The sequence below is a fragment of the Fusarium mangiferae genome, assembly GCF_900044065.1.
Source record: "Fusarium mangiferae strain MRC7560 genome assembly, contig: FMAN_scaffold013, whole genome shotgun sequence".
NCBI lineage: Eukaryota > Fungi > Ascomycota > Sordariomycetes > Hypocreales > Nectriaceae > Fusarium > Fusarium mangiferae.
The window spans coordinates 1,490,579-1,516,084 of NW_024573933.1; the positions used below are offsets into that span (position 1 = coordinate 1,490,579).

General features: G+C 49.0%; 3 protein-coding genes across 3 annotated transcripts; 1 reads left to right on the top strand and 2 right to left on the bottom strand.

Annotated features, from left to right (window-relative positions):
• Window positions 1–4,281: 4,281 nt before the first annotated feature.
• FMAN_00482 (uncharacterized protein) lies at window positions 4,282–6,977 on the top strand (the record flags this gene model as incomplete). Its single annotated transcript, XM_041822338.1, has 2 exons — window positions 4,282–4,473; window positions 4,569–6,977. The coding sequence occupies 2 exons, from the start codon at window positions 4,282–4,284 to the stop codon at window positions 6,975–6,977; spliced, it is 2,601 nt and encodes an 866-aa protein (XP_041688028.1).
• A 282-nt stretch (window positions 6,978–7,259) lies between these two features.
• Window positions 7,260–8,934, bottom strand: FMAN_00483 (uncharacterized protein; the record flags this gene model as incomplete). Its single annotated transcript, XM_041822339.1, has 5 exons — window positions 7,260–7,999; window positions 8,053–8,276; window positions 8,325–8,379; window positions 8,444–8,851; window positions 8,904–8,934. The coding sequence occupies 5 exons, from the start codon at window positions 8,932–8,934 to the stop codon at window positions 7,260–7,262; spliced, it is 1,458 nt and encodes a 485-aa protein (XP_041688029.1).
• A 565-nt stretch (window positions 8,935–9,499) lies between these two features.
• On the bottom strand, window positions 9,500–13,175 carry FMAN_00484 (putative H+-transporting ATPase; the record flags this gene model as incomplete). The annotated part of the gene is made up of 8 exons (XM_041822340.1): window positions 9,500–9,546; window positions 9,603–10,318; window positions 10,377–11,489; window positions 11,547–11,603; window positions 11,656–12,036; window positions 12,181–12,204; window positions 12,271–12,380; window positions 12,783–13,175. 8 exons carry the CDS (start codon window positions 13,173–13,175, stop codon window positions 9,500–9,502), a joined length of 2,841 nt encoding a protein of 946 aa, XP_041688030.1.
• Between the last annotated feature and the right edge of the window lie 12,331 nt (window positions 13,176–25,506).

The following is a 25,506-nucleotide window of genomic DNA, read 5'->3' on the forward strand; positions in this document are numbered from 1 at the left end:
CTGGAAGAAGTTGATAGTTATATGAGTGACTATAACGGCAGAGTCTATAAGGCCATGCCTGCTTGACAGTAATCAGGCTGCTACAACTTCGAGGAAATCTGGATGCTAATTCTCTCTCTTTCTGCTGCATATTTTGCCGAATGAAGGAAGCATGCTGTAAAGAATGGGTGTTAAATCGACTATTTTCAGTTACCATTATCTCCCTTGCTATTGCTTGCTATGCTGCGGTTACCCTTAGACAACACATGACATAATAACAGCAAATGAGTTATTCTTATTTGCTGGTCCAACGCGGAACATACATGTAACAATACTGGAGTTTCAAAGAAGTATGCTTCCATATACAACTGCAACATGAAGCCCAGCGGTTTCGCGGAAGACCGCGAATGGGCGGCTACATACTGTACTGTGACTCGCTTGTCTGCTATGGTAAGGTACCTATCCGGTCTGCTTCAAGACAAATAAGAGCAACTTAATAATTTTAACGTATCACGGCAAGGTAAAGTACATAGAGCTGATGCGTTGTCATTAGACACCGTATTAGCTTGACAAACCGCTACGGCTCGTGACTTGGACAAACAGAACTGGTGTTTAACGGGCACCTCCTGGCAAGATGCATATATGAAAATATGAAACGATATATAAGAGGCACCTTAGATGGTATTACTCTAGTGATTATGGCGCTGTTTTATGAGCTAGTTAGAGGGATTAGTTCTTAACTCAACTGACGGCACTGCCGAGCAGTTATATCATTTTGTAGATTCTTAAAATATCTACTTATATTCCTCCTCTTTATATAGATAGTCTTTTTCTTTTATCTTTTTCTTTCTTTCTTTTTCTCTTTTCTTTTACTTCTTATCTCTTCTTCTTTGTATTACTACTAAGTCTATTATATTTCTATACTGCCAATATGGTCGATCCAGAAGACTTAGATACGCGTCTACGGGAAATTTCCGAAGCCAAAGATGTTTATCTCGATGAATGGGATTCTCGGGCGAAGCATACCCTCACATCCATTATGCCGGTAGCGAAATCACTACCGAAGTTCTACTCAAGGTCGCAGGCAGAGATCTCCAGCAGACCGATACCGTATTTGAGTCGTTTCTCCCTCACGATGCCATCAAGACATACCTGACAGGACCCGATACTCAAACTGCCCTACGACAAATCGCAGAATACTTTAAGCCAAATGATCGCAAAACGATCATTCTGTATTTTACGGATCCAAGCCCTGACTGCCCACCATGGCTAGCCATCGCTACGATCGGAGGAAAGAAATCTCGGGTTCAGTTCTACTTACAGGACAGTCCTTTGCGCTCTCCGACACCCTGGGTAGGAGCATTGATTCAAAGGGTCCAGCACACTCTGTCAAGTCATAATGCTGAGCTCTTTTACCACATACCAGTAGCCGAGATACTTCTTCCCAAGGACTTTGGCCTACAGTTAACTAAACCACTAAGTCAGGAGCAATCGGCCTGGTCGACAAGGTCCACTAGAAAAGTGTTGCTGCCCGTACGGTCCCTTGCAACTTGATACTGCTGCTCGTATCCGCGTGTACTGTTTCTCGGAGTACACCGGGGCAGATGCAGATTTTCTCTCTGAGAATGCCATTACCGAAGCGTAACTTAACGAAATTGGCTCAGACGGCCCCTCGGACTTTGAGCATGTTTTTCTTTTCGATTTTCAAAGACATTGACCTCAACTCGACTGAGGACATAGAGTCCATCGCATCAGTAGCCCTATCTTCACATGAGAGAAAAACTCTTACATTGACGGAGGAAGATGAAAAGGACATAACGTCTGGGTTACCGGGAAATCTCGTTTCGGGTAGGCCATATAATATTGACTTCAATATGTATAGATCGGCTAACCAAACTTCGCAGTTCAAATTGCAAATTCGAGGCCAGAGATCCAAAAGGCCATTAAAACTTTTCGAAAAAGGCTACGAGAAATAGTCGACAGATTTTCTCAGTTTATAAGCGCCATCAGGGATCTTTATCGGTGCCCGATGCTCATGAGAGTATTCATGATGTTTTGCCTTGCAAACTCAAGCGATGCCTGCCGAGAAAGGCTCGTCAGTCTCCTGTCTCATCCGAGCGTCGTCTCTCTCAGTGCCCAGTGCATTCTTAGACTACAAACATGGACCTGTGACCAGTTTGATGGCCTCTCAGGACTAACTGACTGTGGCACGAAGAGGTTCGTGACAACATATATTGGGCTTGCCCCAATGGAAACCAATACATACGTGTATGTAGGGAGCGCGACTGCCACGACTACCAGAAATGGGCGCCTAGGGAAAGCTCGTCGTTCCTGGCCTCGAAAGCCTGACCAAAATGGAGAAGTGGGTAGTAGATGGTAACAAGGGATTAGATGAAGAGATGAGTAAGGCCGGGGGCTGTACAGCTAAAGCAACGCAAGAGTGTTTCTTCAACAGCACAATATATGGCGTTATACACAAGAGTGGTGATTAGATATGGACGTCGTGTTTCGTGCAGAGGTTAGTGGAAATAAGTGGTAGGGAATTGATGGAAGCAATATGGCCTGGGAAAAAGAGAATAATACATGATGAGAATTTTTAGGAATGATAGCTGAAAGCCAAGGAGTAAACAGTTGGCAGTACCTGGCAGTACCTGGCAGTACCTGGCAGTACCTGGCAGTACCTGGCAGTACCTGGCAATATTAATATGGCTCCTTTTGTTCATTGAATGAGAAATCCTTTGTGGCATTTTATGTAGCTGTACTTTTGATGCTTGTGACTATTACCCCTTCGGGGGTAAGCAACAGAGAGGATGCCAAAATGAATTTAGTAAAGAGTCTTCTAAGCTTAGACTAAATTGCCTAAGTCTTTTCATCACTTAGGATAATTTAGGATAAAAGTCCTAAAGTTTTCTTGTCCTCCACCTGCCACCCTTCCTTATGCAGCCTATGTTCCTGTTTGATTCCGTTCTTAGTTCAGAAGGCACAGCATTAGATAGTGATAGGTCAAGTTATCTACAAGACCTACCAAGTTACAACAGAGCTACAATAAAGGAATTGCAAACAGGACCGACCGGTGAGTCAGAGCTAAAGCGACCTTCCCTGTCGTTTAGGCTTCAGTTATCTTACGGTGATGTTAATATAGAAAGCATGACCAATATTGGCGTTTTGCGAGGTTTGACCATGCACAAGCGAGCTGTTGAATAGAGCTGAATGGCTATATTGAACACAACATGTTGCAAACTAGTGAGCGTGGCTTGTCTGATCAAACAGAGAAGCCTTAGACAATGCCTTCACACAAGGTCATGTGGTCAATCCATGTATCACTTCAACAAGCCATCGATTCTCACGACGCTTTGAAGCTGAGATAGATTATCTGACCAACAGAAGGATCTCACAAGAATAGAATTTCCCAGTCCTGAGAATCTGTTATTGGTGGTTCGTCCTCGTCGAAGAGTAATTTGAACACGGGTCAACCATCAGCTTGTCAAGTGTCACTCAGCCGCCACGCCTTCTCTCACCTTCATTTTAGCATTTATCTCAGATACATCGGTATTTGTGAAAATGGGCTGAAGGTGCCCGCTTTTCCCATTACCAGTCCATGTTGGGTGCCATATTGTGAGCAGTCATTCTCTATCATGGGCTATTTTGATGGTTGTGGCGTTGCTAACAGACAGGGAAGTTGACACATCGGGCTTGGACGAAAGAAGAAAATACAGTGAATGGCGTCTCAGTGAAACAAATTATGGAATAATGGTTCCTAATCCCTGGCGCCTCACCAAGTTCTCTTCGTAAATATATCGCCAAAGCTTCAGTCTCAGGGCTATGTGACTGACGAAGTGCCTTTACCGCGCTTTGATCCCGTTGCAAAGCCCACGATCTAAATTAAGTATTGCCACTGGCTCTATTCACATGCGCTTTTGCTTGGTGAGTTTCTTTGATACTCTCATAATTAGTTGTTTGGGTTGACTTGTTAGTTGCGTAGCCCCTGGTAAGGGGGTGAGAAGACTGAGCGACCAGGCACTTCGATGCTCTCATATTTGTCCATAAGGAATTGGCCCTCGTGTTACCTCCAAGACTGTAAACTGAACTAATTGCCCACTTTTACCTATACTGACGGATACTGCTGGACAGTAACGTCTCTCCTAGGACATCTGTGATATCCATATCCATTCATTACTCCTGTTATTTCATTCCATTTGATTTCACTTACTATTCTTACGTCCTCTTCGGATCAAACTCATACTTGCCTTTGTATTTCACCACCCTTTTGCGGATTCTCTTGACAAGGACGAGGGCGTACCAATGGCCGGGAATCCGCCCTCGGAATCGTTGGCAAGCAACGAAGAGGCAGCGTCTCTCTACCATGAGGACATTATTCCCGAATCGACTAGTGATGATCTTCTCTCCGTCATGCCTGGTAGCAGCTTCCCTGTGGATGCGTTCTGCAAAACAGCTGAGACTACCATCGCGGGAGAGGGGTGTTTTTGGACATCGGTTAGTGGACAGAAAAAGCTGTCCTGGTTATTTTCGGCTGATAATATCATGTCAGCCTTATGCAGCAGAGTGTTGAGGGTAATAAAATAACTTAGACACTCTTTCCTCTCTCTGACAGATGTCCAAAAACGCCCCCCTCCCGCGATGGTATCTTCATAGACCCTTCCCATGAGTCTATTGTTCCAAGAGACCTTATTACGTCATACTTCGAAGCAGAGTGTGATGTTTCCAAACTGGAGATATTGGAAGACATCATGAATTACTTCCAAGATCCATCACCTGGGAAAAGACGGGAAACGTTCATCGTTTCACCATTCAACGACAGGATCAACTTCCTCGTGAGATATAGTGCCCATTCTCATGCGCGGAGCTTGACGATCCTCGGACCATCCGACGTGATAAGAAACGTGCCGGCATGGCTGGTACAACTCATTGATACCATATTCTGTATCATGCGTCTCCGGGTGTCCGGCTTTGAGCCTAAGGTGTTCAGCTGGTTCTTGGATCAGCAGCGCCTTGGGCTCACGCTGCTTGCTCAACTCGGGCGATTTGTCCACCTCGGCACAGACCCATCAGATATTCAATCTCTCTCGATGTTTCCCGCAATAGAAGACATTCGCAACGACGGTTTCTGGGGTTTTGCTGGTACGGGGTCCAGGAGCCAGCTTCACGGTGGTCGCCTTGGCTTCGTGGGCTGTTCCGAGTCCATGGGGGAGGGCGATTTAGCAGACGATGAGGGTCAAGGGCCCCAGGCTCAGCCTCGTTCCCGCGCTCGTTCTCGCTCGCCACCTTTCCTTTGTCGGAGCAGCCGCCTCAAGCGGAGAAGGGTTGACTATTCTGAAGGGTCCGATATCGACATAGACTTGCGAGCCAAGAGCAGCAGTCACGACGATAAGGACGACCTTTACAACGATGTTGAGCAGGAATCTGACCAGAGTTACGGGGCACAATCCGATACTGCCGAATTCTCTTCACAAGAAGACAGCGTTCTGGATGCCTATGCGAAGGCACCTGTGAAGGCCAGGGCCACACCCGTCGTACCCACGTTTACCGAAACCGACCTGATTTTCCCATTGACTCAGCCCGACGACTTGAAACTAGCGGTCCTCTTTGCCGCTTCAATCCAGGTAGCACAACTGCAAACGCTGGTGTACTACAGCTGTAAGGAAGCCAGTTATTGCTTGGCAACCGCTGCGATTGACTGGGTCTCGGTCTCCATAGTGGCAGAAGGGCTCGCTCCCAGCGATCTCAAGGGTCTATATGGTCCTGAAGTCTGCAGCCAGTTGTATGAGTCTGATGAACATGCTGAGTTCAGGCGCAAGGCTCTGCTGGGACCAAACTGGGAGAGGCTCAGAGGTATATCCTCTTTCGAAGGCATGCAACCACAGGAAGGGGACCCTTTTGGCCTTAATGATGTGGATACAGGTACCTGTGGCAGATGCCGGGCTTTCATACACAGACTCGCCGAACACGAATCGTCGTGTGTTGGGCGCTGCCTCGCGTGCGTCAACTCCAATAGTCCTTGCGTGCGCCCGGTGGGAAAGAAGACTTGCGTCACTTGTCCTACACCCGGAAAATGCAGAGACCCATCGCACGAATACAGAGCAAAGCCAAAGTGGTCGGAGCAATGTTATATGTGCCTGCAGTTTGTGGAAAACATCTATTCTCACGTCCGAGAGTGTCGTGGTCGATGCCAGAACTGCATTGCAAGAAAGGTGCCTTGCACGCGAGGAAACTTTGCAGGAAACCACAAATGCAAAGGCTGCAACGCCGAAGATCAAGATTGTGGTAACTTTTCGCACGACAAGAGAGGGACTTGCAAGAAATGTAAGGCTCCAGTGCGCGACATGAGAGCTCACAGGCCAAATTGTCAGGGCAAATGCGGTGTCTGTTCTGAGGCAGGGATTCCCTGCGTTCGGCCTCGGCTGTCCAGGACTTGCGAAGAGTGCAGTCGTCTCGGAAAGGGGCCTTGCAAAGACTTCACCCACCCGAAACCGCAAAAGACGTGCCCGATATGTTGGTGCGATTACACTCATCAGCAGCACAAACGCCAGTGCCGCAAGAGATGCACAGAGTGCGTTGCAGATGACATACCCTGCAAGCGTGAAAAGGGAAAACGGTGTTGCAATAACTGCCTAGCAAAGAAAACCACCTGCAAAGTTAAAGACAAACTAGCATGCATGGTTCCGTGCCGTTTTTGTGGGAGAGAATACATCAAAAGCATGATTAAAGGCCACGAAAAGCGTTGCCCTGGTAAGTGCAGCAACTGCAAGGACGCCAGGGACGATGAAGGTCATGAGATTGTCTGTTTCCACCCTCCCTCTACTTCAAGAAAGCCATGCAAAAGATGTGTGGAGATGGGAGATGATCTAGATCGTGGCTGCGATGGCGGCTGGAGACGATCTAGGCATCGGGGGTGCAAGACTGGGGATGAGGTCGACGAGGAGGATGACGAGACCAGTGAGCATGCAGAGACAGACGAGGACAGCGAGAGTTGCGATTGAGAGGCATGTTTCATGATATTTGTGGATCGTGGAAGGGGGTTTATCTTGTCTCTTTGTGAGATTGGAAAAGGATTAGGCATAAGGTGTCTTTTCATTGGGTTCATATCACTTTTCTTATGTCTTTCCCTTTGTGTCGTGTTTTTTTCCTTCATGCCTAGTCAAGTTAATATAGAGTTTAGATTTCCTTAGATATTCCACCAAGACTTTCGTTTCCTCACAACAAACCTCATCTGCACCTTTGTTATGCATCTTCAGCAGAGCTCCTTTATCCTGCGTCGAATTTCACGCCTCATCACCCCAGTCCCGTATTCCAAAAGAAAACTTCCTTAGTAAAGGCCCCTCCCCGACAAAAAGACTGGGCATTCTTTCCCTGGGCATCCTCTGGAACATCAGCGCCTTGACAGGCGAATCAACGTGAATAGTCCCAACAGCTGAACAACGTAGTTGATGGCCCGATTTCAATGAAAAGAGCTTTATAGTCCCATTGTCCTGTGCCGCAGCAACGACGTTCAGCTCCGGACTGACATCCCAACCAATGTGAAAATGAGCCTCGTTGCGGTGTCCGTTAAAAAACAGTAGTGGCTTTGTTCCACGCGGGTCACTTGTAAGATAGCGTACGTCGTAGAGGGCCATCGAGCTCTTCAATCCCGATGCCAGCACCTGATGTGGGTTTACACTCTTGATATGGGAGATGGAGCTTGCATGATTCGCAAACGACCATTGCGGTTCAGGGGCGCGAAGATCTGTTATCCAAAGCCTGGGTTGCCTCCCGCCAGTGAACACAACGTTGTGATTCCCCTCTTGGAAATCTTGTGCAAACGTTTCTTGTGGGAGTTGTGTACCGTTTTGGGCGGCTCTTGGAGCAACCACCGAGACGCTCCCCTCGGAATGCATTCTAAGGAGGCCTCTGTTAGAGCTAGCAACACAAATAAGGTCCGAAGATGAAGGTGCTGGCGTGCTATTGTGAACCATCCATTCACCACGTCCCTCATGAGGGACAGCGACTCTCTGATAGAGAATTGCTGTTTTCAAGTCAGCAGGGTTCAATACATGGCCAAGCAGAAAGAATAGTTACATTCGCCAAGCAGCCATTGTGGGCGATCGGGGTCCCTATGATTTGACAGTCGTGGAGAGAAGAAGTATATTCCGCAGGTGTTGTCAGGTTCGCGCGAAGTCAAGAGTATTGTATGTGAAGGCTGATGATACTTGATTGATGACATCTGTGGACATCGTACCGCCTCTGTACGGAATGATAGGGTTCTGCCAGAAGAACTGGGTGCTTCCCGTGAGAAATGAATTCTGCACTATGTCAGTAGATTAAAGTATCTTCCAGCCTCGAGGACAAACTCGTCATTCTCATCTGTAGGGATATAGCTTCCCACCAAAGTCTCCTCATCCAAAGCTGGAAGGCAAGTCAGATATCATGCTGAAGTCATGCGTTGCAGCGCTGCGGCCCGAGGACTTACTGGCATAGGAAGCCCCTAGACCGGTCTTCTCATCGTCCCCAGAGACATAAAAGCACGGCATATTTGCACGTCGCTCTCTTGCAAAGCTTGGTGCAAAAGGGACGTTACCTTTGGCCACTGAACCTCTTGCCCACGCTGCAGCACCAAGGTCTTCATCCTCTACTCTACTGCGGCCTCTCTCGGCGACATAGGGAAGTCCAATCTCCCTCGTTAGAAGTGCGGACGTGACTGTATGTCTAGCAACGAAATGGCGCTTGATGTGTTTCTTTATTTGGTGCGCTTGGCGTTCAGCGAGTTTTTGAGCCTCGTGCTCGACTTTGCGCCTTTTCACGGCATCCGACGACCAGGCAGCTGACGAGGGCGCCGTATGCGTCCTTTCGATCTTGAAATACTTTTTTTTCTCATTGTCTGCCAGAAATGCAAGTAAGTACAAAGTTCAGTGTTTGCCAGAATTCTGTACCATAGTAATAGCCAGGGATTTCGCGGTTCATGATCGTCCTTATGACACTCGATAGCTTCCACAACGGCTTTGGACGGGAAAGGCGGAGTAATGCAGTTGTCAGAATTTGCGAAGCGGCAAATGTGAGCTGTTGAGATATGGAGGGGGCTTCAGGTTGCAACTGATGTCACACTGAGTGGATGGTGCTTAGGCGAGAGGCTGGAGGAGAGGCCAATCATGGATGGTGGGCTGGCCATTGAAAGGCCATGCTGCAGCTGAGGAAAATGAGCACAACTAAGGTATACGTTGAGGAATTAATGGTAACCACTAAATCAGCAAAACTACCGACTTGAGGATAATAGCAACCATCAAATGAGCACAGAGAAAGCAAAACCAGATGGACACAGATTTGAGACAAGGATCACTCAGGTTTTAGAGGACGAATTATTCATTTTACTTGTATTATTAGGTGTCTAGTAGACGTTCTCTAGGGGTATGAAAGTTTCCTCAACCACTCCAGGAGTCTTAATACTCGGGTGCGAGTAATACAGTTCAAATTTGGACAGAGCGAAAGTGAAAAGTCCGGGCGATGGTGGTCCGGGTATATACCATCTAGTTTACTGAGACTTCTCGTGCTGGGTCGAGACACGCTGAAGAGAGACAACTGTGATAGAGTTAGTGAACTGAAGGTCAACGTCAAGGCAGTGGCTAGGAACTTACCGAAATCCTCAAGGGATCGCTGCTTCTGGTTCTGCTTGGGGGACTTGCCGTGCATCAGGTTGTCAAATCCAGTGCTGCCCTGCATGAAGTAGTAGAGACCACCCATGACACAGAAGACACCGAAAGAGAAAATCCAGATACGGACGACGGCCACGATGCTGGTCTGGCCACCAACGAACCAACCGAAGATACAGAAGAGGGTGGCAAGGATATCGACGATCAGAATGGCACCAGACAGCTGCCAAGAGGGGATGGAAGACCAGAAGGGGCCGTTGGCACGGGTGATGAAGATGAGCCAGTTCTCAGTGAGAGAGATCTCAAGGAAGAGAACCTCGTCGATCTTACCGAAGTTCTGGACGATACCACCATCCTCAGAGTTGGCGTACATGGTAGTAAGAGCAATCCAGGTACCAACAGCCAGGACAACACCGAGAAGGACGGACATACCCCAGAGCTTGGGGAGGTTCCACTTGACGGGTGTCTGGGAGAAAGGAGCGTTGTCGTAAGCAATGGCAAGAGTAGCAATATCGGCGAAGATAGCAATGAAAACGACAAGCTCAATGTTCAAGCTCTTGTTGAGGATGGCGATCCAGAGACCAAGGAAGATCTCCATGTGGAGAGACAGAGCAATACGATACACAACGTAAGCATACATACGATGGAAGATTTGGCGTGCCAGAGGGCTGTTAGCATAGGTCTTATCATAAAGGGGTGGCCTTTGTGTAGTGGTAGAGGTCATCGCGAAAAAAGTGGAGCGAAATAGCCTCAACCAACGACACAGGGCAGCAGACTGGAAACTTACAAGTTTTCAAAGCATCAATGATAGCACCAAGACCTGGAGCAAGGAAAACAATGTCGGAAGCAGAGCGGGCAGCATCGGAAGCACCCTCAACAGCAATACCGGTATCAGCCTTCTTCAGAGAGGGAGCATCGTTGACACCATCACCAGTCATGGCAACAAGGTAACCACGCTGCTGGAGAATCTCGACGACGTTGTACTTGTGCTGGGGGAAAACCTCAGCGAAACCATCGGCAGCCTCGACGAAATCGTAGACCTCAGAACCAGGCATGTCACCACCACCGCCAAGGCCAAGACGCTCAGCGTTGTAAACATTGGTACCGAGACCGAGCTGACGAGAAGTCTCACGAGCAATACCGACGGCATCACCAGTAAGCATCTTGATGGAGAGACCAAGGCGCTTGGCCTCGTTGATGGTGCGGGCAGTATCGTGACGGGGAGGGTCAGAGCAAGGCATAATTCCGAGAATCTCCCAAGCACCCTCACCTCGCTTGCGAGCAACACCGAGAGATCGGAAACCACGGGTAGCGAATTCGGCAACAGTGTTCTTGTACGCAGCATCAATTTCCTCAGGGATAGGGTGGTCCTCTTCGACAGTCTTCAGGACAAAGAGAGGAGCTCCCTTGACACAGATGATGCGCTCGCCCTGAGGAGACTCAACAACAGCCTGAACCTTCTTGGAGACGGGATCAAAGGGATGGAAGTCAAGAACCTTGTACTTGGACAGAACGCTCTTGGCACGGGGGTAGTACTTGAGAGCCTTGAGGAAAGCCTTGTCAATGGCGTCAATACCCTTCTTCTTGCGGGAAGCGGCCAAACAAGCAGTAAGCATGAGATCATCGGGCTCAACGCCAGCAACACAGAAGGGCTCAGCGAGAGAGAGCTTGTTCTTGGTCAGGGTACCAGTCTTGTCAGAGCAGAGAATCTCGACACCGGCCAGAGACTCAATAGCGGACAGCTTCTGGACAATGGCCTGCTTCTTGGCGAGGTAGGCAGCTCCGACAGCCATAGTGGTTGTGACGACAGCAGGAAGACCGACAGGGACACCGACAATGGTAATTGCGAGAGTGAAACGTAGGATATCGACACTAAAAAGGGATTTAAATTAGTATAATAGCCATCAAGAGGGTGTATATCATCCTCACATTCCATTCGATCGGTAGAAGGAAGACACCCAAACTACAAGGAGCGTAGCGACGACCCTGCCGATGTTAGCTCAGTTTGCAAACATTTGGGACACCAGGGTTAACAAACAATACGAGAAGGATAGTACCGATGCCGTTGAGAACCTCTGTGAAGTGACCAGTGCCTCCAGCGGACTGAGAGACAAGGGCAGCAGCTCGGCCAACGAAAGTGTTGTCACCAGTGGCGGTAACGATGACGAAAGCCTCACCTCGCTTGACAGCGGAGGAAGCATAGCAGTTATCACCAGCGTGCTTGTCGACAGCGAGAGACTCGCCAGTGATGGCAGACTGATCAACCTGGACGAAGCAGCCCTCGGTAACGAAACGACCATCAGCAGGGATGATGGTTCCCTCTTCAACCTGGAGAATATCACCGGGCACGACCTCGGGGGCCTCAACTTCCTTGAGAGTACCGTCACGTAGGACGACAGCCTTGAGAGCAAGTGTTTTCCTGTTAAACAGTCAGATTCTGGTGCTCTACGATAAGCATTCGGCGTGTTGCTTCTAGAGGCTCTTGTGAGGCTCGAGAAGCAGGGCCAGGAAAGAGCTAGTCTAGAGATTCATACGATCTCCAGGCTTGGGAAGGGTAACAAACTTTAGTTCTTCAACGATCGAACCTCTATAATGGTGTGTTAGTAACGTTCTAAATGAACCCTTGGAATAGGAATTAGATTGCGAAACTTACGCCTGAAACTCTTGAATAAAACCGACACAGGCGTTGAGCAGGAGCAGCGCGCAGATGACGCCAAAGTCAATCCAGTCCTCCAAACCAGCAGCGAGAACAGCAGCAGCTTCCTACAAGTCGTTAGCAAAAGAAATCGTGAATTTTGTTTGAGAAATGATGGAGTTATAGCCAATTTTCGTTGGAACTAGGTATTTCCTAACTAGGAAATACCGCGCATTGACCACCACACTAAGCTCAGCTAGACACAACACCATTGCTAGTGTCGCGACCGGCTTCACCGAACAACTCTCAGGGAAAACGACGTAGAACGTGCTACGAGCGTCGAATTTTGCTCAAAGTTGGTTCAAAGTGCGCAGGGGAATCAGGGGAGTGCAATTGAGGGTATACCAGGGTACAGAACTGCTAATTAAGGACGAAAAGTGGGGAAAACCTGGAGGAAAAGCAGGGAAAGAGCGGAAAACGATAGAAAGACTGGGAAAAGACGGGAAATGCTCAGGGTACGGTTTACGAACCATCACGAACTGAATTGGGCCGACAAAGAACATCAGGAACTTGAGAATCATGTTCTCACGCTCTTCTTTCATCTGGTTGAGACCCCATTTGCGTCGTCGGTTGAGAACTTCGGCCTCGGTCAAACCGACTCGGGAGTCGGTTTGGAGCTGATCTTCAGGAACAACACGGCCACCTCCGGGCTGAGTCTCTTCTTCATCGTCGAAGGCGTGGCCATCTTCGGACTCGAGATCCTCGATCAGGGCGTCCATGTCCTCGTCGGGCTCCTCATCTTCGGCGACAGGAGCCTTGGGGGCGTGGGTGGGGGGAGCAGCTTGTCCTCGCTTCTCGTCGAAGCCGCCAGTCTCGATGTTGGTGTCCAGCGCAGGAGCGCCGGCCGCCTTCTCTTCAGCCATCGTTGGAGATGATGGAAAAGAGAATGTCGATTCTTAGGTTGTGTAGAGTGCGGCTGTAGGTGGGCAGCAGATATAGTGAAATAATAGGTTGATGCCGCTTCTGTTGTTGTGAGAGAAACAGAGGAACAAGGTACAGTGGAGAGGGAAAAGGGAAGAAAGTGTCTAAGCACCGCACGAAGTTAGGGTCGCTTATGAATGAAGCATTCGTGGGTGAAGAGGAGAGGAAAAGAAGAGAAAGTTTGAGTCGGGCGAGAGCTTCTTTTTGAATTGCAAAGTGAGATGCGTGAGAAAGCTTGGGCTAGGTTCTTTCCCGGCGAGCTTGCCGGCCCACGCTCGTGCATGCGCTGCATGGCCCCTGCCCACAGACTTTCGGCCCTGATCAAAATGATGGAGACCCGGTTATGAAGTGGGTACCACACCTCAATGCCTGCATATTTCTCCAAGACTGATTGTCTCTCACTTGATGCATGTCGCCATCTTACTCGCTGCTCACAGACTTTCTGTGGCCCCCCCATCACAAGTAGACAAGACACAAAAGAATAACACAGAGGACCGGGGTCTCATCAAACGGGTCCCACGGCGACGCAGGGCTCCACAGCACAAAAGAATTCTATGGGTCTCTTCCTCTTCCCAAGCCGGGACGGGTGGATTAGGATGGAGCCCCATCAGTCAGTTCCCACGAGTCTCGCGCAGGTTCCTGGCATGGTCTCTCGCGAATCCCAATATGCCCCAGGTTATGTGCTCCATGCCGTCTCCAGGTACGACCGGAAGCTCTTCGAGGTACGAGCTAGCAACAAGGAGCCTCTCTTTCCTCTACTGTACGAATTGATCCGACCTCTCACGGCCCTGCCGACCCAGTCCAATCCATCCATTTCAACTGGATTGACCATTCACTCATCAATCGCTCTACTTCTGCCGCCATTATGCAGACCACAATCAGACTCTAGTCCATTGCCATTGCCATTCTTCCATATTCGCTCAGCTTTTTCCCTTCCTTTTGCTTCCGTTGCCGTTAAAGCCCGCACGAGTCGGGATTAGCGAACGACAACTTAGTAGCTACCTAGTACGTAGAGACACAATCACATCCACGGTCACGGAGGAAAGAAACTTCATCACACCCTCTTGCGGTTTAGCTACACCCTCACTTACCCTAGCCTTCTCGTGTCATTGGCCTGGGGAAAAGTAAAGTGCGATGTGCTTGCTTTGAATTCGTACTCTAAAGCTTGATGATGTAGTGCTATGCAAATTTCTTTTAAAATAGTTATGCGCGTATTGACTGTAGGTTTTATTCCGTGCTGAAGCGCATTAAGCATTCATTCAACAAAAAGTATGAGATGATAGCAAGAAACTCAATCAGATCAGGTAGCTATAACAACACCAGACAACAACATTTGAGATCAACAAACCCCCATCTCAGTCAATCTCATTCTAATGCAGTAAACAGCGCAGTAGCATCAACATCCACCTGGAAACTAGAGACAGAGTGTGTTAGCCAGCACGCCAGTGTAGGAGCTACCCTTGCCGTACCCGGTAGCGTCGGCTGGCTCAATTTTTCTTACTGCTCTCTTGTTAGGAGCTGGGTTCTCTCACCTCTCACCAAAATGGTTTCCCTTGGAGCTATGCCTGCAACTTTTTTTTTTGTTTTCTACAGGGCGTGTCAATTGAGCTAATCAAGCCCGTGCTAGGGTGTAACTCTATGAAACATCGGTCGCTGCATCTTGCAGACTTACACGGCCCATTTTATGATGCCCCATTTAAATTGCCCTTACCCTTGTCCACTCAAGGCAGCCTCTGGTCCTCGGCCCAGCCAAGTTCTGCCTTCTATGCAGGTGCAGAGCACAGTGTGTGGCGGCGCTCGGCGTGGGGAATGGAAACAAGACGGTAATCTCAGCAGTGGGTGCAAAGGAGAAAGCACAGCAAACGCAGTGGGAAAAAAGAGATTGAGAGGGACTAAAGACCAGTTCACATTTCATATGCAGCAAGACTAGACTCAGATTGAGACTCATGCTATCAGATTGCCCTGCCGATAAAGCACAAGGGGGAGGGAGAGTGCTCAGCGTAAACAGGAGACAAAACAAAACTCAATTGAGAGCACGTATCTGATAAGCGATAGCTATTGGACGTCTCATATGTCTAACTGCCCGTGGCTGATAGCTGATTGATGGCTTACAATGGATGACTGACTGAATGAGCGTGACAATGACAACGACAATGACGACCCCAATATGATGGCACTAACAATCGGTCATTCATCATCCATGTCACAATGAGTGATTTGCCTCAATCTTGACAAAGCGATGAGTTGTGAAGAGGTTCAATACAAACAAATCAAAACAATAGCCCGCCTGCCTGTCTGGGCTGGGTTTATTTTACATGGGCTGGGGGAATGTCCGCGGGATTGTACACGCTGTGATAGCGCGCAAGTATAGTTTTACCGATTTAGCTTTACGAAAAACAAGACACTCACAAAACCCACAGCTGAGCGAGTAATCTTACTTTCGTATCCAAGCTTGCTTATCGCCCTGTTTGTATCTGCCTACGTACCTACTGTAATACTCTCCGAACTATCACCAAAGCATCTCCACGGCCATACAACTCCCATGGACTTTTGGCTCGAGATACAGTAAGACACTGTGCATCTCCCGGATCCCGTTGGCTTCCATCCTTCGAGAGCCCCGTTGTACATGTGGGATGGCTCAAAGCCCGGTCCTCGATTGTATCGACGTATTGCCTCACTAATGCTAGATTTTGCCTCAAGATAGCATCAAGCCATGTACAACTGTAAATGTCTGCCTGCCAGCGTCTGGACCTACTGAATACAAAGCCCTCTGGTGTTCTGTAGCGCGCTCTCCATACTGGGGCCCCGGTACCTCTCCTGTATGTCATTGCTGGCCGAGCTTGTACCTGGCGTCAAGCTCCCCGTTTCCGCTGAGGGATTTTCCTCCATGGGAGGACCCCCCTCCCCCATGCCCATGTGCTCTTTTTCGTTTTTCCCACTGCGTATCGCTGCCTGTCAAGAATAATGACGACACTGACTTGCCCATCCCCGGCGGTCAGCGAAATCGCGACTCGAGACACTGGAGAAGACAGGAGAAGTCATGATAGGCTCCGCTTCATGAGGAACGGAGAGAACGGGTTGCCGTTTATGTCAATCCATCAGCCTTGCTTCGCCTTGAGCTGCTAATCGAGACCCTTATTACGGAGTACAGTATGTATCAACGAGAAATGTCACCCTCATGGCCCCTGGAACGCGACGGGAGTCATGGTCCTGATGTGCAATGTTGTGCAATTGCAATGACTCAGTGATGATTTCACAATCGTACCGCAGCCATTGACACATCGCGCATGCATAATAGCATTGCATAGATCTTCATACCTTTTCCCATCTTGTGCAAATAATGCGCCTTCCTATGGGGATGTTGTTATTTGCGCGCAAAGAGTGTCGTTCAATTTCCTAATTTCCACCTTGAAGCTGGTAGACGTAAAAAACAAGTCGTGTTCAAGAGGTGACATTAAAAGCCATCCAGTTTACGCAGCAAACGCACACTAAAGTGCATACATTGATCGATCCGCTACTCTAATTGCAGCATATTTGAGACTGGCCCCACGCGATCTACCTCGGGACTGACCTGACTGGGTACTGGTCTGACAATCTGAGATGGGATAGCTTCACAGATCCCGTCCGATGACGACTATGCTGGTCGGTTACTCTGCATCTTCTCAGTCTAGATTCCCTCTGCAAAATTCTTATTCGGCCAGCCTATCAGTCGTTGTTCCAAGTCTTGTTTGACCCGGACACGAGAAAGCATGAGGTTAATTGAACGTAGGGGTCTCAGGCAGGACCGAAACGGGATCGCCGTGTTTCGATGGGTGGTCATGATAGTCGTCATTTTATGACAAGTAATCAGACGTATCGTGACAAACTTTACTACGGTGCGCCTCGCCTTTGACTAAGTAGTCATGACTTTGAGAAACTATGGCCTGTTATGATGGAACAGTTCCAGGTTCAAGAATAAGGGTACACATGAGCGCCCCATCCACTGCTCGCTCACCAGGCGCCAATTGTCACTGTTGAGTGGCTGCCATGTCCAATCGCCTTATCGGCAGCTGTTGAGCCTGTGCTAGCCTTGGCAGCTCGACAGTGAATGCGTACGGTGCGAGATACGGCCTCGTTCACGAAACGACATGGGCGAGCCTCTGCAGGGCCTCGCCTGGGCTGGATCGGCTTGGCTGCCCTAGGCCTGCCTCTGGTCTTCTCCGTGTTCGTCTAAAGAAGGACACCGAGGAGATTCAGTTTACACGTCCATCTTCCACGCATAAGATGAGGCGCCGCTATTAGCGTCTTGGATCCAACCTGCGGGTTAACGCGGGCGAGGGTTATTGGAGAAGACTTGATTGAACCGCTGAACTTTCTTCATCAGCTACTGAATGGATCTCCATCCAAAACGGCAGGCTAGCCATTTTCACCACCAGAGCAAGCCCTGTCCCAACGACGACGGGACCGAGCCTCGCCCAGTTTTAGCGTACAAAAAGAGCGAGCATCAGAGATGCTTGACACAAATACCACGATGCTAGCGAGCTCGGTTAGAGCGGGACTGAACCCTTGCTGTTTCTGTCAACTTCCCTCATGTGAGGTATTATTTGGGATCATCACAGCTGTTGAAGCCGCTCATGCAGGCGTGCATAACTTATGGACCCAGCTGCACTGGCCAAAAGCCACGCATGTTGGAATTTTTCTAGAAGCCGGCCTTTCCACAGTGACCTCCAACCGTTTATCCAGTGCCCTTCCTCCCTCTGGACTTGGCCACCGCTGTCAGTCATCACGAAGAACTCTTGTCGCCTCTCTCGCCAAGCAGCCAAGTCGATTCCAGGCCCGTGTTGTCCTTGTCTCTATTGAGCTTGCACAAACGAACCCCGTCAGCTCCAGGGCACCCCATGCCCTTGCTCATGGCTCAAGCCTGTAAAGGTCAGTGCCCCAGAATCCCATCCATCACCAAAAGCAGCAGTCCGCTGAGTCTCTACGTCATTGGAATGACTGAGTTCAAAAGAAGGTGAGACAGCCTATGACCAATGGCGGCGACTGTTTCTCCGATTTGCCTACCTAACCCAGCTCACAGTTCCGGTCCAGTCGGCCTCGCCCTTTCGCGGGTTTTGATTTTCTACCTTGTCATATCCACATCCACTTCGCATCGGATTTCATGTGGGGGTACCTCCATGTTTAAACTGGGGGACGTGGTCGCTTTCTTCCGCGGGTTTTTGGCTAGAGCAGTTGGCTGTCGATAAGGTAGGCAAAACCGAACAGGATTTGGTCGGCGCTTTTTTACCCGCGACCTCCGGTGGCTGGACTTCGGCGCCGATGCCTCGGTGTGTCAGTGGGCAATAGATGGAGACCCCACGGGCAATTCGCGGTGTACAAGATGTTTTCTTCTCGGTCAACCCTAAATGGGTCGTCGAATACCGAAGACGGGGCACGGTAAGTCCTTTTTGGTCACGAACTTCTGAAGCTGAGAACGAGAGTGCCTGAGTCGCTCGCTCGATGTAGCGGGTCTGACCCCGATCCTCAGCGAGTCGTTCACCGCACCGGTTTCCGCGCTCCGCTGTTGTTCCTGACTCTTGGAGATTCCACGTCGAGGTTCCATTCCGCGTCTTTTGCTGTTACAAGTTGCCTCATCCAGGGTCCAAGTTTTGTGTGCCGCGCCTATCGCTCCCATTACGTTACTGGGCGGTTGGTCTTACACACCAAACTGTATGCTTAAGCCCGCCTACGTAACTTCAACAAGCCTCGTGTAACTTATTGTTACGTCGTGTCCATGGCCACCCGTCCAATGCCTAGGTACCTTGTTGTTTCCGCGACGGAGACACCCTTACACAATATCCGCCACCAACGACCCCTTGTGTTGTTTACTTGATACAGTAATTATTCTACATCTTAGTCCAACTTCAATATATCACAGGCGAGAGGCAATTGGTATTACAAACGGGGAGATAAACAACAGCACTAAACAGTTTGCAATCTTTGGAGTCCACTAAAGCGCCGACAAGGCCGGGTCCAAATTAACTACAGTGGGAGATTTGCATTATGCAGCTCTATCAGCGTGGAGCTACCGACTTACACGCACGAGCGAGTGCGTCTATTTTCTTCCAGAAAAACCCGGGGCGCATGAGTGCTGTGTCCGCGTAAAGCGATGTCGAAAAAAGAACAAGTCTCTCGTCTCACCATGTCGCACTCGATCGAGCTCTACCCAATCCCCTTTCACGGCTGACGCCAAGTCAACGAGGCATTTCTTGACTGCATATTCGTGCATCTTCCCCATCTTTGCCCGGCTTTGGGCGGATCCGGGGTCGCCCGGGAGGCGCTCGAACTAGGAGGATGGTGGGCTTGCACCCTGAAAATTGTCTAGGAAACAGAGTCAATCAATTGGTCATAGTGATTGGTCGATTCATCTGATGAGGGAATTCAAAGACCATGAAACGGTCCAAGCAAATAGACTCAACCTAGACTCCTTATACTGGTAATATCGCTCATTATGTTTGATACTCTTGCATAATAGTAAACGTGGACTCTGGTCATTGAATCATTCCCCTAACCATTTGCGGGTAAAACCACAGCATGGGCTTGTTAGAGGGACAGTAGCTGTGACTAGGGAATGGCAATAGTGGCACGCTCGCTGCGTAGCATGCGGGATATTGATGAGCTTAATGTCAAATCTGGAAGGTCTCAGCATCAGTCATTGGCTACACCTTCCACATCCTGAGATCTACCCCAACACAATCACCTCCTCCCAATGCTCCCATCCCGCGGGAGATGATGGTGCCGGATACTTTTCTTCCTACAGCCTCACTTTTTCGCTTGTCCATCTCCATCTTTATCTTCACCTACATACGCACGGCAGACCAGCCCAGGCCAGACCGCACTATCAAGAACACCGCTTCACCCCAGTTTCCTTGGCGACAGCAACAGTGCACAATTGCGGAGAGCGAAGAGCAGCTTCCCTGAACAGCCAAGCCTTCACTCGATTCAAGGGACTTCACTGATGGAGTCGAGTGCGACCTTGACTGTGCTTGACTGTCCCAGTCCCTGGATGTTGTTGTGCCTACCAGTCTCCGCCCCGACTTTCTTATTCATGCGCTTTCCGCCACAGTCTGGGGTAGACGGTTCATCTGATAGGGGTTGTCGAAGCGTGGGCTTGACTTGACTTGGCTTTATGGTCTTGTGCCTATTTGCGCCATAGCTACTTGCGTCTTGTGAACCACGAAAGAAGATTCGTGAGGATCAGCATGATAAGCCAAAGACGCATCATGCTGTTGTCGCCTCTGCTGACGTTACTTAGAGGCTTAGGCGGTCTATCAACAAGTCATGGGTTATCCGAAAACGAAAAATGATACGTGAATCTGGCACGATGCGCATACGTCACTCGAGATCCTGGCCTCTATTTCCAGAGCGGAGAAATCTCGAAATCTCGCAATGCTGTCACCATCAAACCTCCGGTCTCGCGACAATGGCACATTTACCTGCATGTCTCACACATACAGCCGGTTTGATCTGGAGACGTCAAACTAGAATCTTCAGCCTGTTCTCCAAATCCTAACCCCAACGACCCCAAATAGCCATTACCAAATTGAAATGCAGGGATTTATAACTTGCCCGCATGTGAGACCCGCTTGTACCGATCCACGCGATTTGGCTTGCACGCGACCTTCGGCAGTCAAGCTGTCGAACTTACTATTGGCTAGCCCTGAACCACATCCTTCACTACATAGTCCAGCTTGGATTGTCAATCACACTGTATTGTCGGGGCTATGTCGCTAAGCTCTGGGTAAATCGGAAGCCGCGGTGTTAACAGCCTCTGGCTCACAACCATCATCTGGCCTCCGATGATACATACTGTTATCAAAGCCTCACCGGAGGCGGCGACGTAGCTGGGGCTTAGGACCGATAACTCTGGTTTGGCAAAATCTGGCACGGTGCTCTAGCATTTTTGCTCCACCATGATGGATGCTCGTTCCTGATATCCACTTCTTTTCCCTTCCACTAACTCAGCACGCCAACTTGCCGCCGCTGGCCGTACCACGTCTTCAAGGTACCGAGTACCAGCCGATTAGAGCGCTCAGAAAGTCCAGGCCCTGTCAGGTGTCGGACATTACTTTCCCAAAGACAGACAGAAAGCTCAGAGAAGCACTAAGCGCCTTGAGCTAAAGGCCCCAGACGCGGCTTTTTTTGCTGTTTTCTTTACGTGCTTGTTCCTGGTAGTCTTTTGTGACAACCCACCTACTGTCACTTGTCCCTACCAAAGTGCCTCGCCGTTGGCTGACGCCAGTAAATGAGGCTCTTGCACCCATTTTATTGCTCCAGCTCCCCATGATAGTCTCCACGACAGCCCCCGTATCTATCTGGCATCCTATCTATCCGTGCCGTCATTCCCGGAATTGCAAATTTATTTGTTCAATCGCGAATCGGATATGATGTCAATGCTATAGGTTGTCTGGAGAAATTGCACTGGAGCACCAGCTCAACCGTTAAGTATTTTCGCATGTTACCTTAACATATGCCTGAAACAATCCCGTCGGATATTCGACAACGGTGTGTCCGCCTTTGTCACGATTACGATTGGCGTTTATCAAGAGACAAGTCTCGATCTTGCTATATCTTGTTTCCAATCCAAGCTAGTGACCCTGTCGGTGCGATCGGCTTTTACAGCTCACAACAAGTCGCAGTGCAAAGGTTGGAGCGAGGCTCTGCCGCGACCTCGACCTCGATAGTGGCGCGCCACGCCTTCACATCGTGTTGGGCCTGGCAATTCAGAGCATACATACGAGAAGGACCAGGATCAGTGATCGACGATGGACAACACCTTAGCGGTCAGCTTCCGATGGTGACGTTGTTTACGTCGCCATCAAGAGTCTCCATCTTAAAAGGAATTTATCCAGGCTCCACGAGTCTCCAAACCTTAGTGTGGGATTTGATGGAGCAGAATCACCTCTCGCTGGCTAAACTTACCTTTGGCTAGTCAATAACAAAAACTGGAGCATACGACTCGATAATGGATGGACGGACCTGAGGCTGCCGGAGGACCCTGCATCTCATCCCAACAACTAATTCACTCATACAATTTCGAGCGATTCATACGTGAGAGTTGATATTGCGCGGGTACTCCATAGTGAAGCTGCGGAAGTCTGCATCCTGGCCTATACGTACTGTTTACGCCCCAGAATACTCATGAAAGTTGTAATTAAGTACAAGTCCCCAAACTGGGGATTACCTTAGGTACGACTCGCGACTTGGGGAATATCACGGGGCTGAAGACGGACATACCAGTACGTCAAAGGCCAAGCAAACATGCTGACAACCATGCAACTCTTTGAGCCATATCAATTGCTTACATGCAAAGGATGCCACACCCCGGATTTTGGCCGCAAGACCAATTCGCTTCAATGCTCGGCTTTGGCGGATATCAACTGGACTCAAAGTGAGGTGTAGGTCAGTATTATCGTCAGCCATGTTCTCGGATGACGAGGCGCATGAGAGTATTTTGTCCACTGCCCACATTCATGCAGCTGCATAGAGATCCAGAGCCAATGTTGACTTCCTTCTCTCCGGAGATGCCAAGAGTCTCGAAGCGAGGAACGACCGGTTGATGAAACAGCTGGCCTCGGTCGTTGAACGAACAACTCAGTCGCTGACTGAAACGAGAGTGTTTCCTTTACACCAGGAACGTTGTGGCACGGCCAAGATGGATGTGCGTTGCGCAAAGTTGCGCGTTGCGCGTTGCGATGAGCATATTCACCTCGACTTTCATTTTAGGCCGCATGGTATTACGCTCCTAGTGCAGCCTCCCGACTGGTGGATGGGGCGGCCTTCATTTGCCCATGGAGTATACCGCCTGAAGAACATCTGATCCATGAGAGGCTGCAGAATGCTCAATCTGACAATGGCTCAATTTACATGTCTGCTTAACCAAGCCTTGTCGTATACTGACATTTATGGCTTCCGAGCAGAACCGTTTTCTTCCTCATCCATAAGCCTTGCAGATCGGGAGCGACATCGCCTATGTGAGCCCAGTAACACAGCTGCTGGTCTCAAAGAGGCGTCGTCATTTTTGTGTCGCCAGGAGTCGCAATTCACATTTACTTACCAACCGTGTGTCCATGAAATTCTACAAGCCTCGATGATTGACGCGTCCTGTTAATGTTGAAATTGGTCACGAACATAGCCTCGTTGACCTGATTTCGGAATCCGATGTATGTCAAAGGACGTGCATCAAGTCGTCCAGCCCTATTATGTTTCCAAGCCGATCATCCAAGATACCAAGGCGGCGACTACCGATGCCAACACCTTTGATGCCACAGATGTGAATCTTGGCTCTTGGCTGGTGTTTTTCTTTACCACACGCCCGATCTTGGCCAGATGAATCAAGACTTGACAGCCAAGAGCCAAGACATGTGTTCTCGATGTTCGATTTCTGTTACCGCCACCAAACCATACGATAATTTTTATGTCCTGCGTAATGTACCAAGACTTGGATTGGAGGCTATGTCGACAAGGTCTTCGTCGAGACTTATAGAGTAACGTGAGTATTTGTCTAGATCGCCGACATATATGCACGTATTTGCAGGCTGAGCCTAGGTAGCATAATACATCAATAGTCCAGACCGTGTAAAACAGCATGAAAGTATAGATCCAGACTCTTGTCAGTCCACTCTGAAGCTACATACGAAGGAACTCCCCTTGCCGATTTTGGCAACGATTGAGGCAAAGTGGAAGGGTTATGTTTACAATTGAGCCCTCTGTTATTCCGTCTTGGCTCGAGTCGGTCAGTCCCGTTGTGCTTCGGTTTCTCTGTGACCTTTGCTTTTTCCGGTCATGCAAGTGTGTGCTTGGTAGAAAGTTTCTGGATTCTCTTGGTATGGATGACATGCATGCACGATGAAGGGATGGATGGACCTCGAGTGGCTCCGTTAATTTCGGACTTGACAGGAAGCAGATGTTTGTTTTTCTGTCGTCGCGATTTGAGCGGCAGGTCAGTGGGTATGAAGTAAGATTACAGCGTGCTTTGGGCGTGGGATGGGCATATGACTATGGTTTCAGTTCAGCGCGGAGTGTTTACTGTAATCGATTGATCGATTGATTGGTATGCAGTCGGATATTGCGCTGGAGCCAAACTGTGGATGAAGGGATCCATCCGCGCAGCAATTAGTTGCATCTCAGAGGGTTTAGCACAAGGGATTTCTAATTCTGGGGCTTCGAGACAAGTGCGATATGTGTCTCTTGTTAAGTCATGACCCTGTTGTTACGTAGCGGCAGATAATGATGGATATCCCTGCCTGAGCATGTTGGTTGTTTATCTTTTCTGGCATCACCTGAAATGCGTAATTTCGAGGCTGAAGGGGTAGAGACGTCACAGCCAGTCAAGCTCTGAGTCAGTTGATGTACCTTGTCTCAATAGAGAATACTCAACATACTAGTTAATACTTCTACATCAAATAACAACTGTCATTGAAAAGTCTATATCTAAAAGGACCGTCGGTGATCAATCCAACCTAGTCAGGGGGGAATCTCGCACTATACCCCAATCGAGCCCCATGGGGGTCTTGGTGATAACCGAAGCTTGTTTCTGACAACAGAGGAAGAGTAAAGAGTAGTTACAGTAATCTATTGAAAACGGTATCGACAAATGGCTAGTCATGTGAATGAACGGCATTAATGAGTACATTGCTGCCTGAAAAGATGGCGCTGTCGATCTGTCGACTTTATTTTAACTACCGACGGTGAGGGCTTCGATCGTCACAGTCTGCCTTGTCTTGGCATTGCAAGTGTGTTGGTAAGTACTTCAGGGATGAGACGATCGTGATCGCTTTGACGTGCTTGTGAGGAGTTGCAGGGAGGGAATTAAGATTACTGTGACGATCGAAATGCTGGTGAGAGTGGTGAGTTTGGTGGTGGTTACCCTGTACCAGGCTGAGATTGAGCGACCCGGGGCAAGGAGAGATGATACTTGTTGCGACGTATAACTTTGGCTTCTGTTGACTGATCATGTGGTTAGGGATAAATGACGTGCAGGGGATAATGTGTTGAAGCAAGGAGTTGAGTTAAAGTGCTATACATAGTATTGTGTTGACATAAAAAGCCTAGGTTCACATGACGAGGCTGACAGCTGTTTCGAGCTTCAGGTAATTATATAAACTACTTCAACAACAAGTTAAGCCAAAACAGAAGAACTAAGGGACCATATCCAAGCTCTCATGTGATACGTACAAGGTAAAGAGCAACACTTTCATTCCTTCCGTGGAACTAAGTTACCAAGTTACAGAACGTAAGGTATCTACGTAGAAG